The sequence below is a fragment of the Coenobita brevimanus genome, chromosome 57, assembly GCF_032717465.1.
Source record: "Coenobita brevimanus isolate Jiangsu-jjx chromosome 57, ASM3271746v2, whole genome shotgun sequence".
NCBI lineage: Eukaryota > Metazoa > Arthropoda > Malacostraca > Decapoda > Coenobitidae > Coenobita > Coenobita brevimanus.
The window spans coordinates 56865489-56881597 of NC_137010.1; the positions used below are offsets into that span (position 1 = coordinate 56865489).

Consider the following 16109-nt stretch of genomic DNA (forward strand, 5'->3'; position numbering starts at 1 on the left):
GCATACTCAGCAACGCAGAAAAGGAACTGAAGTGCTGAGGCAGGTGTGTGGGCCAGGTATGAGGTCCAGCAGGTGTATGAAGAGGAGGACAGGTGTGACAAGCAGGTGTTAAGTGTAAATCGGGATAGAAACTACATTTGCTGATTCACTGTCGAACTTGACGATATATAACAATCTAAGAAAGGATACAGGTTTGAGAGTTTGGTCTGAAGCCTAGAAGGTGTACAGAGTGAGGGACAGGTGTAGCTACAAGAGGTGTGTAATTGTGTAAGAAGGGACTAAATTTGACTCACTGTGGAACCTGCCTATACTCAAAAACGCAAAAAAGGAGTACTGACGCAGGTGTGGGAGCCAGACTCGAGACCCAGTAGGTGTGTAGAGTTAAGATGTAGCTAGAAATGTTTGTATGTATGGATCTTCAAGCTTCCTGATCTACTGTCATATCTGGCCATACTCAGCAGCGCAGAAACGGAACAGGAGTGCTAAGGCAGGTGCAGGAACCAAGGTGAAATCTAGACAGGTGTGTGGGTAAGAGGACAGGTGTGAGGAACAGGTGTAAATTGGGATAGGAAATACGCCTAGTGATTCCTTGTTGAAACTGGCCATATCTGAGTACTAGACGGGTTGGGAAGTCGAGTTTGAGGCCAGGTGTGTGTGAAGGTGTGATCAAAAGAGGTTTGCAGGTAGGAATCCTTGAGTTCTCGAAGTCAATGCTGAACCGGATATAGCCTACTCAGCAACGCAGAAAAAGTACGGCGCTAAAGCAGGTGTGGGAGTCAGGTGTGAGGCCCAGCAGGTGTGTGGAGCGAAGGTGTCAGCAGAACAGGCGTGTAGGTGTTGCTAGTGGTGGTGGTGGTGGTGTAGGGGGGACTATGGGACTATCGCGGCGTATTGCAATTCGGATCTACGCCGCTGCTGCTCGTGTGCGTCGCCGCCTCGCCCTACAGCAGCTGAACCCTGCCGCTGCCGCCCTTCTGCCACCCCTGCGCCATCAAGGACCGCCGTGCCATCGCCTCAGATTACTGGGTGAGTGGGCAAGAGGGGAGGGAATGGGCAAAGGGGAGGGTAGTGGCTTTGCTGGTGTCTTTGTGTGGGTGTGTGGGCAAGAGGGGAAGAGAAGTAGGTGTGTTGGTGTCTTTGTGTGGGTGTGTGGGCAAAAAGGGGAAGGGAAGTGGCTGTGTTGGTGTCTTTGTGTGGGTGTGTGGGCAAAAAGGGGAAGGGAAGTGGCTGTGTTGGTGTCTTTGTGTGGGTGTGTGTGGGTGGGGGTGGGGGTCGTGTCATTGTGTGGCAGTGACTAAACGGAAACGAACAAGGCACATGATCTAGCTACTGCATTTTAATCTGACGTAACATGGCTTAACTTAGCCTATCCTGTACCTAACCTAATATAAGGAAGGCAATGAACGTGGCTGTCTTTGTGTGATCGTGGCGTAGTTGTGAGTGACTAAACGGAATGATGAAAGAATATGGTATAAATGAAGGCCTGCCAACACGTGATTTAGGTATCAATCGTAGGCTTTACCAGAGGAGACAGTAAGCGAGGATTTAGGTGACCCATCCGTTTCTCAGTAATAAGGAAAAATATAAACATTGCTTTACATTGCACTGGCTTATTAGTTTCTCGTATTCTACCTGGTCAGCCTCCAACCTACTGAAAGAAATAGTCGGTCATGAAACTTACGTAATCAGGCTGCCATTGCTCTACAGTTAATGGGCGTCAACTCACACTGGCACACAGCTGTCTACAAAAATATAAACTACTACGCAATATCAAAAAGGCTGGGAATCCCTCGTTTACTCTGATCTGACTCGATTCAACCAAACCTTACGCAAAATTTTGTGTGCCTAACCTCACCTAACTTAACCAAATGAATCCAACTTAATCTAACCTAATCTACACCAATCTAACCCAATCTATCTGAACACACTGAACTGTCGTACCCTTACATAACCCCTACCAAACCCTACCCTAACTGAACCCAACCCTACCCTACTCTCCCTGTCAGCGGCTGTGGTTGCGTCTTTGTGTACGGTATGGCGTTCGTGTCATTGACCCGTGTTCTCGCTGTGACAATTTCGTAACATCCTCTCTCTTAGCGATTTTTTTTTTCTTTTTTTTATGCGTAACACCCTCTCTCCATTTTTTTTTTTTCGTAACACCCTCTCATTTTTTTTTTTTTTGCGTAACCCTCTCTTACCTTTTTTTTTTTTTTTTTTTTTTTTTTTGCGTAACACCCTCTCTCTGAGCGATTTACTCTGTTAAACCTTAATATTCTCCAGCGTAACACTCTGTTAGTGGTTTACTTTGCGTGTTAAACCTTACTATTCTCCTGCGTAACACCCTTTCTCTTAGCGATTTACTTTGTGTGTTAAACCTTACAATTCTCCTGTATGGTATGGGGGCAGGTTGACTCAGTGGTAGAGCGCCTGACTCGACACAAGAGGGTCGAGATTTGGCGCCCCGCCCAGGTTGCTGCCCTGCTGGGAGAGGTAGCGCTCTCCCGTCACCTAGCGGGGCTATGTGATATATCAAGGTCTAGCTCGGGGGTTCCCCATATATAAATAAAAAAGTTCCTGTACGGTATTAATAAATTTTAAATGTTGAAACAGGTTCCATTAATCTCTCTCTCTCTCTCTCTCTCTCTCTCTCTCTCTCTCTCTCTCTCTCTCTCTCTCTCTCTCTTTCTCCCTCTAACGTACTGTGATAAAGTTAAGATGCATAATAAATCGCCTCGGTAAGAAATGTCATGTAATCTCCAGTCAACGAAAATACAAACCACGTGCTCAGCCACGGGAGACTACGTAGCAACTTTTCCTTAGCGATTTGTTCTGTTTATTATATTTTTTTACGTATTTTATTACGTTTTAATATCAACATTTTATCAAAGGAATATAATAAAAAAAACAAAGCAACAGACCTATACCTTGTCGGTTAAGGAAGCTCCCTAACACCTTTTCCTAAGCGATTTATTTTTCTTATCACACCGTACTGTCCTCCTGTGTCTCATTTAAATAATTCCAATAACACTATACTTGTCGTAAATAGCAGGCAAATTGATATCAACCAGACGTATCCAAAAATAAATCACTAAGGGAGAGATGTTAGGGTTTCATCGGAGAATACGTACTGAAGGTCGATATTCTTGTAGGGTAAGGAGGCTCCCTAACACCTATTCCTAAGCAATTTATTTTTAGATATGGCTGGTTAATATCCTTTTGTACGTTAAGTAAAGCGAGGCGATATTACAAGAATTTACATAGGGCGAAGAGGACAGTACGGTGCAATAAGCCAAATAAATCGCTAAGGAAAAGGTGTTAGGGAGCTTCCTTGACCGACACGGATACTGGCCTATGTCTAAATCTGTAAGTAGTAAAAAAAAGGATGGGAAAGCAAGGTGATGTGTGCAGGGAAAAAAGACAAAACAAAAAAATCGCTTACGTAGAGGTGTTTGAATCTCCAAAGCTATGTGTGCGGTATCCGACTCATCTTCTTTAACGCCTTTTCCTATGCGATTTATTTTGTGTATCCCTTTCAGTACCGCAGCACCAGTGTCATTTTATTCTATATACCATGCGAGTTTAGGACGATATTTATTTGTAAGCAGGGGGTAAAAAATTATCTTTAGTAACTAATCCAGCTACGTGTCAAGTGGGGTTGGTGGAGGATTAGTGCCCCTCCCTGTAAAACAATTAACTCTAAGCCCTTGACCACCCCGTTTGGGATACATGGCGTCTGGCAATGAATGAATGAATGACCTAATCCAGTACAATTACATCTTTATTTACTCTATTCTGACTAACAACAGGTGACTTTATGGAGTTTGAAAATTGACTGCAGTACTGAATGGGATATTGCACCTTAGTATCGTTTTGTAGGTGAATTATATGGTTTAAATATCGACAGAGTTTGCGTCAGTATCGTGTAATAGGATACTACGGTGTAATGTGCAAATAAAATCGCTAAGAAAAAGGCGTTACGGAATTTCCTGTCGCTTAGAATATGGTGAGAGAGAGAGAGAGAGAGAGAGAGAGAGAGAGAGAGAGAGAGAGAGAGAGAGAGCTGACTTCCTCTGCCACTGATCGATTTTATTCAACTGAGGGAAAGACTTACCCAAGAAAAAGTTAATCTCGGTCAGTATTCTCGTTGTTTAAGGAGGCTCCCTAACATCTCTTCCATTGCGATTTATTTTTGGATACTGCTGGGATAATATCCTTTTGTAGATTAAATATGCAGAGTATGGCGATAATAGAAGGATTTATGGTACAGAAGAGGACAGTAAGGTGTAAGGACCCAAATAAATCGCTTAGGAGGAGGTGTTAGGGGGCTTCCATGGATAATACGGGTCCTAGCTTTCACAATGCCTAATCTATCTATCTATCTATTGCCAGACGCCTCAATCCCGTTTGGGGTGGCCACAAACAAATCGCCTCCAAGTCGCCCTGTCCCCCGCCATTTCACTCCCCTGCTCCCAACTCACACCCCCCTCTCTCATATACCTCTCCACCCCATCCCTCCATCTCATCCTCGGCCTCCCCCTCCCTCTTCCCCCCTCCACCTCACTGACATACACTCTCTTCGTCAGTCTTTCACCCTCCATCCTCTCCACATGGCCAAACCACCTCAGTGTGTTCCTCATAACGCTTCCTATCACATCCACATCAACACCACAACGCTCCTTTATATCCTCATTCGTCAGCCTGTCTCTCCACGTGACTCCACAGGCTCCTCTTAAATAACTCATTTCCACTGCTCTCACTCTTGACTTGTGTCCTTCCAATAATGTCCAAGCTTCACTTCCGTACGTTAGAGTTGGTATCACAATACTGTCATGTAGTAACTTTTTCATTTCCATGTCACTTCCCTGTTTCTTATCACTGCTTTCAAAGAACCAGCAACCTTTCTTCCCTGCTGTACCCTTTCAAGCACTTCACCCTCCAAACCTCCATCCTTACTCATCACACTACCCAAGTACTTAAACGTACTCACATTTTCCAATTCCTCACCATCCAACCTCGCTCTACATTCACTAACTTCACCTCTCTCAAAGACCATCACTTTACTCTTCCCTACATTCACCTTTAGATTCCGTTTCTTACACACTCTCTCAAACTCATCCACCAAGCCTTGCAGCTCCCCTTCGTCTTCACTCAACAACACAGTATCATCTGCAAACAACAGTACAGGGAGTTTCCAAACACTATCCTCTCTCACCAGGGCCACTCCAACATCCACTACCCTACCTTGTACCTCTTTTATTACCCCATCCATGTACAGATTGAACAACCATGGAGACATGACACATCCCTGTTTCAACCCAACTTTCAAAGAGAAAAATTCACTTAGTTCACCATCCACACGCACTGCAGCCTTCGCACCATCGTACATACTCTTCACAGCATTCAACAACTTCCCGTCTACTCCATATATTCTTAACACTTTCCACAATCCTTGTCTATCCACCCTGTCATATGCTTTCTCCAAATCCATGAAAGCCGCATACAACTTCTTTCCCTTCTCTAGAAACTTTTCCACTAAAGATCTGAGAATGAATATCTGATCTACACAACCTCTTCCCTTTCTAAAGCCTCCCTGTTCTTCTCCAACTAATTTCTCTGTTCTTTCTCTAACTCCGTCTATAAGTATCCTACCATACACTTTTCCTATTATACTAAGAAGACAAATGCCCCTATGACTACCACACATTTCTTTTTCCCCTTTTCCTTTGTACAAGGGAATAATTATACCTGACTTCCAATCCTCCGGGACTCTACCTTCCTCCCAGGCCAATCTGCACATCTTCCACATCAATTCTACTACTGATCGATATATAAAAATCTAACTTTTTTTTTAATAGAACAGAAGAAGGAAAAACAAATGAATAAAAAATAAAAATCCATACCAAACTAAACCTAACTAAAAATCAGCCTTTCTAGGTTCTAAATTAACTCAAACTAACACAAAATTTATTCTAACCTAACCTAAACCCAACGCAACATAATCCTTTCCTGAGATTAACCTTTGAAAAACTAACAGACTAACCTAATCTGACTCAACGTACCTGACTTCAATCCGGCTGCGTTGGGTAATGTTAGGTTAATTTTGGTAAGGTTATGGTACACTGTTAGGTTACATTAGATACGGTTGTTAGATGAGGTGTGATTGGGTTAGAGGTAAAATTAGGCAGGTTAGACAAGGTTAGGCTGGGTTAGATTGGGCTAGGTTTGGTTAGGTTAGGTGTGACTGGGTTAGGGTAGGTTAGGTTAGGTTAGGAGTATGTCTGTTGCTGCTTCTACTGCTGCTACTACTACTACTAATATAAATAACCGAACTGACCGATACGAATGCTGTCAGTAGTAGTAGTACAGTAGTAGTAGTAGTAGTAGTAGTAGTAGTAGTAGTAGTAGTAGTAATAATAATAATAATAATAATAATAATAATAAACTTAAAAGATAGAGAGCGAGGTGTGAAGATATCAAAGACGAGGTTGTTTACATATGACGTCACGGCCCAACAAAGAAAGCATTTGATGTGCCAGAAACCATGACAACAGTGACGTAAAGCGTGTGTGTGTGTGTGTGTGTGTGTGTGTGTGTGTGTGTGTGTGTGTGTGTGTGTGTGTGTGTGTGTGTGTGTGTGTGTGTCATTTAACACTCCTAGGCTTCTGTGACTTAGCTGAATTAAAACCGATCACTCATTTGAATTTAAATCGACTGACGTTACCTACAAAACGGTTAACGGTGACAATATTATCATTCTCAGGTTCCTACGACCCACATATATAAATGGTTTGACGTCAGGTGCAACAGCTATCAATTACAGGAGGGATAATGGTGACAGTCGTGCGTATAAACCTCGACTCGAAAAATGGAATGCAAACCTAAACTAACTGAAGGTCATTCATGTAACGCCTGTGGTTCTTAGGGATGGTCAGTCTGCATCCCACAATATAGCATGCCCGTAGTCAGGGGGAGTTCACTTTCACTATAGGTTCACTTTCTCACGGTCTGTTTTTTTAATATCTGCAAAAAGTCACTCGTTCAGTTTTTTTTTTTCCTCTCTCTCTCTTTTCTGATTCTCAACGTCACTTATGTATATACCTAGAACCCCAAAGCAAGCATGCAGTAGACCTTTGACCTCCCGGCTGCTATGCAAGTCCAGATTCAGCAGAAAATGATTCCCCCCCCTCCTCCTCCTTCGAAAAGTCTGACTACGGACCTGTAACGTACGCAGTCAGCACCCATACAAAAAGTCCTGTGATACGTTCCATCATCACGTAAAGAAAAAAAAAAAATGGGTTCTGCATCTCACTTTGCGATTTCACGTTCTATATCCTGTGGTGTTAGCTAAAATAAATAAATAAATAAATAAGCCAGGAATATTGGTGTTGATGTCCACTGCAGCCTATTTACCTACGATATTTATGTCATTTGAACTTAGGCCCTATTTCTATTATTTTTCTTCCTGCTGCCGTTTGTCCATTAATATGAACTTAAGAAAGACCTTTTGTGTGGAATTCAATGTCTTTATCTAACCCGCACAGTTCAATACATCCTATTTTTATTATTTTCCTTCCTGCTACCGTATGTCCATTAATTTCAACTTAAGAAGGACCTTCTGTGTGGAATTCAATGTCTGTATATAACCCCAATTCAATACATCACTTCTCATCTAAATACTATAGTCTGAAGGGTAGAAGAAAAATATACTCGTGGTGAAGAGGCTGTCTATTGTTTTCATGTGTAGGAGTTGACAGACGTGATGGATTGTTTCTGGCTTTGGATATTCCGTAATACATTTTCCTTACCGATTCATTCTGCACTTTCATTTCAGTACCTTCATGTACGTTACCGACAATGTAGGTCGATGAAACTAAAACTACAACATACGAGAATGTTATGGTGTAATATGATAAATAAATCGATAAGGAATAGATGTTACGAAGCCTCCTTTGTCCCCTGGAAGAAGCACCAACAGATCATTGTACCAGGAAGCTTTTAGACCCACAAGCCCAAATTTCACCCATGTAGGCCCGAAAAATAACTCGAGTCGTGAATGCTAAACTCGCTAAATTTAACCATGAATACTGAGGAATTTAACTGAACTCTAACTGCATCAATCTCCCAACCTCCTAACTGGCTATCCAATTTCACTTTGAGTCTGGTTACAACGATCACTATACGGCAGTTTTTTTTAACCTAAGATCCGACACCGACTGCATTTCAGTTGATAGGTGTGGTCAGATTAGAGGACTGATTTGCCTACATTCCTTTTACTGTATCTTGGCCTAGATTTTTCTCTTGAAGCTAATCTCCCGCAGATCAAGGACAGAAAATGGCAATACTACAGCTCCACGTCCTTTCCCTGGCACTACTTCGTGACTAGCATCATAATGTTAGTTTCTTGTTAAAACCCAGCATTCAAGATGGAGTTGGGAATTTTAGGCCACCTTAAAGTGAAAGAGGTATAGCTTAGTACCCAGACTCATTCCTACCTTATAACTATGGCCTATTCAAGTTCACGGTACCACAGCCTAATATTCAAATTCTGGGAGAGGCCAAGCTCAGATTAAAAACAAATTATAACAGGCAAGCGCTCCCCTACACGGAAACATGCCAACCAAACGCACGCTCTTGTCAATGATCAATTCAAAACAAAAACCACGGAACAATACCTGATATAGGCGTGAGAAATTAAACATGAAGAAATATGGACGGAGAATATTTTGCTTCTTACCTGTTCCTGTACCCTTTAGCTGCAAATCATCCCCAAATCGGAGAAAATGATGTCGCTGGAGAGAATAATAATGGAACACGTCCGCGGATTGAAGACAGCCAGTACTACAAGCGTCATCATTACTCTTACTTCCCCATCATCACTACTTCTACCTCCACCATAAACACCAGCACTATCCCTAACATCAATATTATCTCTGGCATCAATAATTACCTTCAAACGCAGCTTTTACACCTAATTTTTCTCTCCAGTCTTCGTGACCACATACTTCCCACCACTTTGTTTACACGGCTCTGCATTTGTCCGGGTTTTCAGAAGCATTAAAGAACGGTATCGAATGTAGGGTCGACATGGAAAGTTGATATACAGAAAACGCACGTACGATGCATGGGGTTTTGTTTTTATTAGTTCCTTTCATTTTTTTTTTTTTTCTGGCTCTGGAAAATTTACCGTATATCTTAAAAATGACGATTAAATAGACTGAAGCCGCACCCACAGTGTTCTAAAGAATGCGGGCTTCCAACATTATTTTTGTTATGGCATCGGTACTTTCTAAACGACCCAGAGGCAAAACTAATACCACCTGGTTCAGCCTCGTATGCAAAGAACTGGCGGCTGTGAACACAAAATTATGTACATAAAGCCTAGATGACAGTGCATTTAGCCAGTGACAGAGCAACGCGCCATATTTGCATAAGACGTGAAGGGATATTAGATGATGATGATGATAGGTACTTTCTATATATCTATTGCCAGACGCCTTAATCCCATAAGGGGTGGCCACAAACAAATCGCCTCCATGTCGCCCTGTCCCCCGCCATTTCATTGCCCTGCTCCCAGCTCACATCTCCCTCTCTCATATACCTCTCCATCCCTCCATCTCATCCTTGGTCTCCCCCTGCCTCTCCCACCCTCCACCTCTCTCACATACACTCTCCTCGTCAGTCTCACTCTTCATCCTCTCCACTTGGCCATCGGTACTTTCACTAACTTTGTATTCTTCACCAAATAACTTAAGCTGCACATTAAATTACTGAATTAAACAGTAAAACTTGTAAACATATTCTCCCAGTTTTACCTACATTCGGCAACGTTTTAAACAATAAACTCGACTAACAGATCAACCTATTACTGCTCGAACAAGTGACTGGCCAGCGATAACCGATAAAATAGAGATGCAGAATATAGATAGATAGATAGAAACATAGATAGACTGATAGATAGATAGACAGACACAGGTAATTTGGCCTGTATAACTTGTCTTCACTTAAGGTGTAGCTCCATTCTATCAATCCATCTATTTTTCTTTCCAGGTTTATCACTGCTGCTCCTGCTACTACTACTACCCTTCACGTCCAAGCCCCACCTACAGGAGGGCGCCCGTCAGGTGTGTGGGGCAGGTGGGGTGGCCCTGCTGACGGCCGTAGTGGTCTGGATATACAACCTGCAGGCCACTATGGACCACTCACACCCAGGTACACTCTTTTCACTTTAACTTGGCCCAAAATTGCAGTCTCCCCATCTTCTATATCGAGTTCTAGCAAAGGATTATCACTACAATGATGCTAGTCAGGAAGAAGTGCTATGGAGAGGATGCAGAGCCGCAGTATTGCCTTTTCTGCCATTTACCTACGTGAAGTAATCTGCAAAAGGACGAAAATTTTGGGCAAGGTGAACGAATTATATTACAGTAATTCATTTTATCCTTCATTAATTCAAGAAGATTTTATTGTCATTATTTGTACCGTAAGATCCAGTTAGACTGTCTCAATGATTTTTTTTTTTCCTTTGAACACAAGGATACCGGTATGCTTTCACGGTGTGGGGAAGTGACGGACATGCCAAAAAGTGTGAAGTAGACGCAACAACTTTTGACCTTACTGTACAACCACCACCAAATAAATAAATGAATAAATAAACAAATTTTATGAAAATTCTCAGGAACAGTTTAGCATTAATAACAAGATTTATATATTTCATTTTTTTCTTTTTTTTGGGGGGGACAATTCGTTACATATAACCTTTCTGTTAATCTATTATCCAATTACATTATTATTATTATTATTAAGCAGGGGCGCTCACCATCCACTCACTCGATGTAGTGCTGCTCTCAGGTGTCTGCCCTTTCCTCTCCTCCCTCTTTTCCTTTCTTCCTCTTCTGTCTTTCTTTACTTCATGCTTTCCTCGTCCTTCTGCCTACGGGTGACTTTACACTCCCTCTTTTGTCTTTCATTCCTTCATTCTTCTCTGTTCCTTCTGCCTGTGGGTGACTCTACACTCAGTAAGAAGCCTGATGGTTTCCTGTTCACCAGGAAACCATTTACTACGCTGGGTGGTAACCATATAACCAAATTATGGCGCCTGGTGGTTTAGTGGGTAATTACGGCACTCCAAACGGATTGAGCCGGTGAAGGTTTATATCCAAGGGATGGTTGGGGTTTATTGCTCACGTAATGCCACTCAGGAATGAGTGAGGCTGATCACTCTCATCTCAAATGTCAGGACCAACTTGCCTAGCCCAGCGCTCTTACGCTCCTCATGGGGCAACGTAGGATTGGATGATGGATGGATAGATGATTATTATTAATATTTGGACGATCAAGAGAGTAGGGTCCTGGGGCTAGGTACTCCCAACATTTAAGGTTATCGTGACCAGCCTCGATTGACCCTGAGTGGCATTATGTGTGCAGTAAGTCCCAACCAACCCTAGATGGAAACCCTTACAGGCCCCTTCCGACTGGAGCGCCTTACTCCGATAAACCACTGGGCATCATTTGAATGGCATTTGGTTTGTCATGAATTTTTACGCAATATATCCACACAGCTTCAGAAAAAAAAAAAAAATGAGTTCCTTCTTTCCAATTTTCCTCCTCTCCCCTCTTTCTTCCTAGCCTAGCCTGGGGACCCTACACCTCACGATCCTTAATTTTCCCCTTTTCCTTGTCCCCATAATGGCAGGTGGATGGCAATGGCAGAGGAGCGAGGAGAGCGGCCAGGATGAAAACTTATGGCGGCAACTGGGACGGCGGGTGTTGATGAGGGCAAGTCGACGGTTCCTGTCCTTAGAGGCGGCATATTTGAAAATGAAGAACCTAGCTATCTTGGTGAATCAGGTGGGTTTGGGGGAATTGTTTAATTTTTATCATCTACGGACGATTTTTATTAAAGTTCTTGCCAAATCTTATCTCCAGACGATTTTATTCAGTTTCTCTAATTATAAAAGTTGTTAAAGTCGATGATTCGTCCTTAGAAGCAACATACTTGAAAAACCTGTTTTGGCGAATCAGGCGGGTTTAGGAGATTTTTTCTTATATCCTTACCATTTACGGACGATTTTATTACAACTTGATTATTCTTACCTCCAGACGATTTTATTCAGCTTAAGGTCTAATAAAGGTGCTGATGATAAAGTCAACGGTTCTTCTCTACAAGTGACATACCTCAAAACGAATAATTTGTTTATATTATACCCTTCTTACTCCCTCTTGGCCTAAAATTGCCGTTTCTCCATCTTGAGTGCCGAGTTGCAGGAACAGATTACCGATAGAATATGATGCTGGTCACGAAGAACTGCTGTGAAGGGGATGTAAAGCCATAGTTTTTTTTTTTTTTTTTTTTCTGCCACTGAGCTAGATGAACGAAGCTGCGCAAGGACGAAAATCTAGATCATGGAAAGGAGAAAGAGAATGTTGCTTGCTGGCGAAGGCGGGAGTTTTGTATCACTGTAATCCGTGGAAGTTCTTGGTCATACCCACACGCGTCCAGTGGGGCTACTTGCATGGGTTCCAGTGATGCAAAACTCCCTCCCACATCCACCCTCACCAGCAAGCATTTGGTGTGGACGCACACTAAACCAATATTACGACTTAACATCCTCTTTGCATGCCCTCAGCTGGTGTTCTTCAGCCTGTGTGAGCGCCTACTAATGCGACATCAGAAGCTGGCCAGTCTGTACACCCTCATGTTCTTCAACGTGGTCGCCTACTGTGTCTCTTACGTCAAGGTGAGGCCTGTACTAAACTCTGCTTACAGAACGTGGTGAATGTTTTTGATGTATCCGATAAGAGCCAGGATTCCGGGGGCTTGAATGATGAGTGAATGGAAGCGTAGCCCATTGGACTGGACAAAGTTGGGCTGTCTGGACATTGCTACTCCTCACCCTGCCCTAGGGTGGGAAAGGAGGTCCGGATGATGATGATGATGATTAACCCTCTCATGTTAGGGACAACTCTAATACTCTATTCCAGCTAATGTTATATTTTATTCAGCTGAGTTACATGAGCGTAAGATTAAGAGTACTGACTGCCTAAAACTGCCATCTGTCCATCTTGAGTACAGTGCTATACCAAGAATTCACACTACAGCACCATGCCAGTCACGAAGAAGTGCTATGACAAGGATGTTGGGCCATAGTATTATCTTATTCAAGCCAGCTACGGGAGATAAACTGCAAAAGGACAAAAATCTTCACCAAATTAAGCTGGACGAATTTCGGTCTTTCAAAAGTAAATGCGTCAACTTTGTCCTCTGTCTCTTAATCTATAAAATCTCTCTCTTGGTTCTACATGTGCAAATTATTCGTTCTTTGGTTCTAGATGTGTTAAATTCGTTCTTCTTATTCTTGGAGTCTAAAATTCAGTCTTTCGATTTTAAATGTAAAAAATTCGTTCTCTGACTCAACGTGTAAAATTCGTCTTTTGTTCCTGTAGGTGTAAAATTCTTCTGCCTTTTGGCTTTTGAAGTCTAAGCCCTTCAGCCTAATTTGGTTTCTCCTGATCTAAATGAATTATTATAGAATCAGTAAAAAATGTTCTAAAATTGAAAGGAGTTATAATTCTGTTTGTTTTGTCAGGAGTTGGTGGAGCGGGAAGACTGGACCATGTACGTGAACATCGCCAGAACCTCCAACGTCCGCCACCTGGCCCTGTCCACCACCAAGATCGTGCTGGAGTGGACCAAGGCCGTCACCTTCATTATCACCGTGGTCTTCATGCTCCTGGTCTTCGGTCTGGAGAAGGGTCTGAAGGATTACTCGCCCACGTCAACCTACTTGATCCTCACAGCTGTCTACTTCACCCTCACGGAGAAGGTCTTCACGGATATGGTAGGAACGTGGCTGGACAACAAGAAGTTCGGGTACTTTGAGAGCCTGGAGAGTCTGTACTGGCCGGCGCTGCTTCTTACATCGCACCTGTTCCTTTCATCACTCCTTACGCTGATCTGCGCACTCACCGGCAGCCTCCGACTCGTGCTCTTGGCTAGCTTCACCAACATCCGCGTCAAGTACCGCGAACTGCGAGACAGCTACCTGAAGCCACTCCAGCGCGAACTTGCCACTCTCTCCGCCTATCGCGCAGCCACGCAGTCCGAAGTTCAACAGCACGATGACGTCTGTGCGGTCTGTCTTGCGGCCATGACCAGCGCACGAGTGACCCCCTGCCAGCACTTCTTTCACGCTGACTGCCTTCGTAGGTGCCTGAGGGAGTCGTATAAATGCCCCATCTGCCAGTACAACATATCACAAAGCGTTGGTGCCAGGGCCTGCTAGCCTTACATGCGCTTATACAGTTCACTCCTATTGTATATTATATGCCCTGTTTATTTTAGCTCTCCTGCTTAGTTCAAATACAGTGTACACATGCATATCTGAGCATACACATATACAGATATACACACATGACTGTTCTGCATAATTACAACTTACACACGACACATATGCATATACTCGCACAACATGCACACATAAACAAACCTAAACATCACACACACACACACACACACACACACACACACAGGTAAATCTATAGAATGGTAACGCCACTTTATAACCACCAAAACTCTCGTGCCACTATCATTTGCTAGGTGCACAATTTTAACATCATTGCGAAAGATTATGAATATTAGGAAGAAGCCACATCGATAAAAAATGAGGCAGCGAGCGATACTTTTGAAACTCAGTGATGCTTACTTCGGAGACCTAGCAAGCTTTTCAGAATGTTACGTAAGAGTTCCATAATAATCCAACTTATATTAATGCCCACAATTCCCTGTATTTGTTAATCTGATAGCTTGCAACAGACAAGGATAGCACCCAACCAGGCCTTTACATCACCCAACCTCCCTCTTTCCCTCCAAGGTCCCCATTTTCAGTTCTAGGTATCGAATAGGAGGGTAAAGATCCTGCCCTTATGCCAAGACCAACCAGTAACATTTACACTCCTGAATGATGTGCCAAAACTTATTATTTTTTCTTTTTTATACGTAATACAACGCAACCAACTGCTCAACACCCGCCAATTTCGTCCCTTCGAGAGAGAGAGAGAGAGAGAGAGAGAGAGAGAGAGAGAGAGAGAAAGGAAAGGTGTAAAAATAAAAAAAATACATTCACTTGGAGATGAAGTAACACAATGCTTTTTTTTTTTTTTTTTGATCAAGAAAGAAGGAATCAAAGGTTGGAAACTCACAAAATTATTCCTCCTAGGGAAAAAAAAAAAAAATCAAGATCCATTCAATAAGCCTGGACACACTACGTTTAAAAGACTGGAGGTCATAGGCAGAGGGAAATACAAACAGAGGAAGACAGTTGAGGAGGTGACCTGTTGCATTAGAGAGCTGGACAGGAAAATAAGGAGGTCGTTGAGAGGAAAACAGACTGACAGAATTGCTTCACAGTTAACCAATATTCACTAATAATGAAGATATCAGTTAATTCGTGCGCTGAGGAAATGTACAGGAAAAAGAAATGACAGAGCTGGCTGGATCTGAGCTGCATGTCCGCCTTTAAGTGTCAGTGAATATCTTAACCCCTACAATGTGAGTCTTTTCTATTAATCTCTTTCACACAATTTCTTCTCTCTCTCTCTCTCTCAACTATACAAATTCTTCTCTCTCTCTCAACTATACAAATTCTCTCTCTCTCTCTCTCTCTCAACTATACAAATTCTTCTCTCTCTCCCATGATAAGGATCCGTACCCCCTTTCTACTTAGGTGAAGGCCAGGTGTCATCAGATTGGCGGGTAAATTTGACTAGTAACCAAGGAGACTCATCCCACCTCAAAGACTCAAACCACGCAACCAACAATATTCAAGTCACGAGATTGGCCCAGTTCCGTCAGATAAGATACGCCAGGAAATTTATCGTCATTAATAGAAAGCTCCCTAACACCTCTTCCTTAGCGATTTACTCCTGGATATGAATGAAGGGGTTTATAAAGTGGTGTAATTATTTTAAACATAAATCAGTGTACAGTCGCCAGAATATATATTGTCATTTATCCATTTTAAATTTCGGATTCGCTCTTGACCGTTATTCTCGACGGTTAAGGAAGCTCCCTAACACCTCTTCCTTAGCGATTTACTTTAGGACATGGGTGG

General features: G+C 42.7%; 1 protein-coding gene across 1 annotated transcript; it reads left to right on the forward strand.

The window, feature by feature from the left end:
- Nucleotides 1–808: 808 nt before the first annotated feature.
- LOC145402036 (uncharacterized) lies at nucleotides 809–15035 on the forward strand. Its single transcript, XM_080274132.1, has 5 exons — nucleotides 809–1026; nucleotides 10048–10209; nucleotides 11693–11847; nucleotides 12627–12737; nucleotides 13587–15035. Exons 1-5 carry the CDS (start codon nucleotides 873–875, stop codon nucleotides 14280–14282), a joined length of 1278 nt encoding a protein of 425 aa, XP_080130258.1. The 5' UTR covers nucleotides 809–872; the 3' UTR covers nucleotides 14283–15035.
- Nucleotides 15036–16109: the final 1074 nt, after the last annotated feature.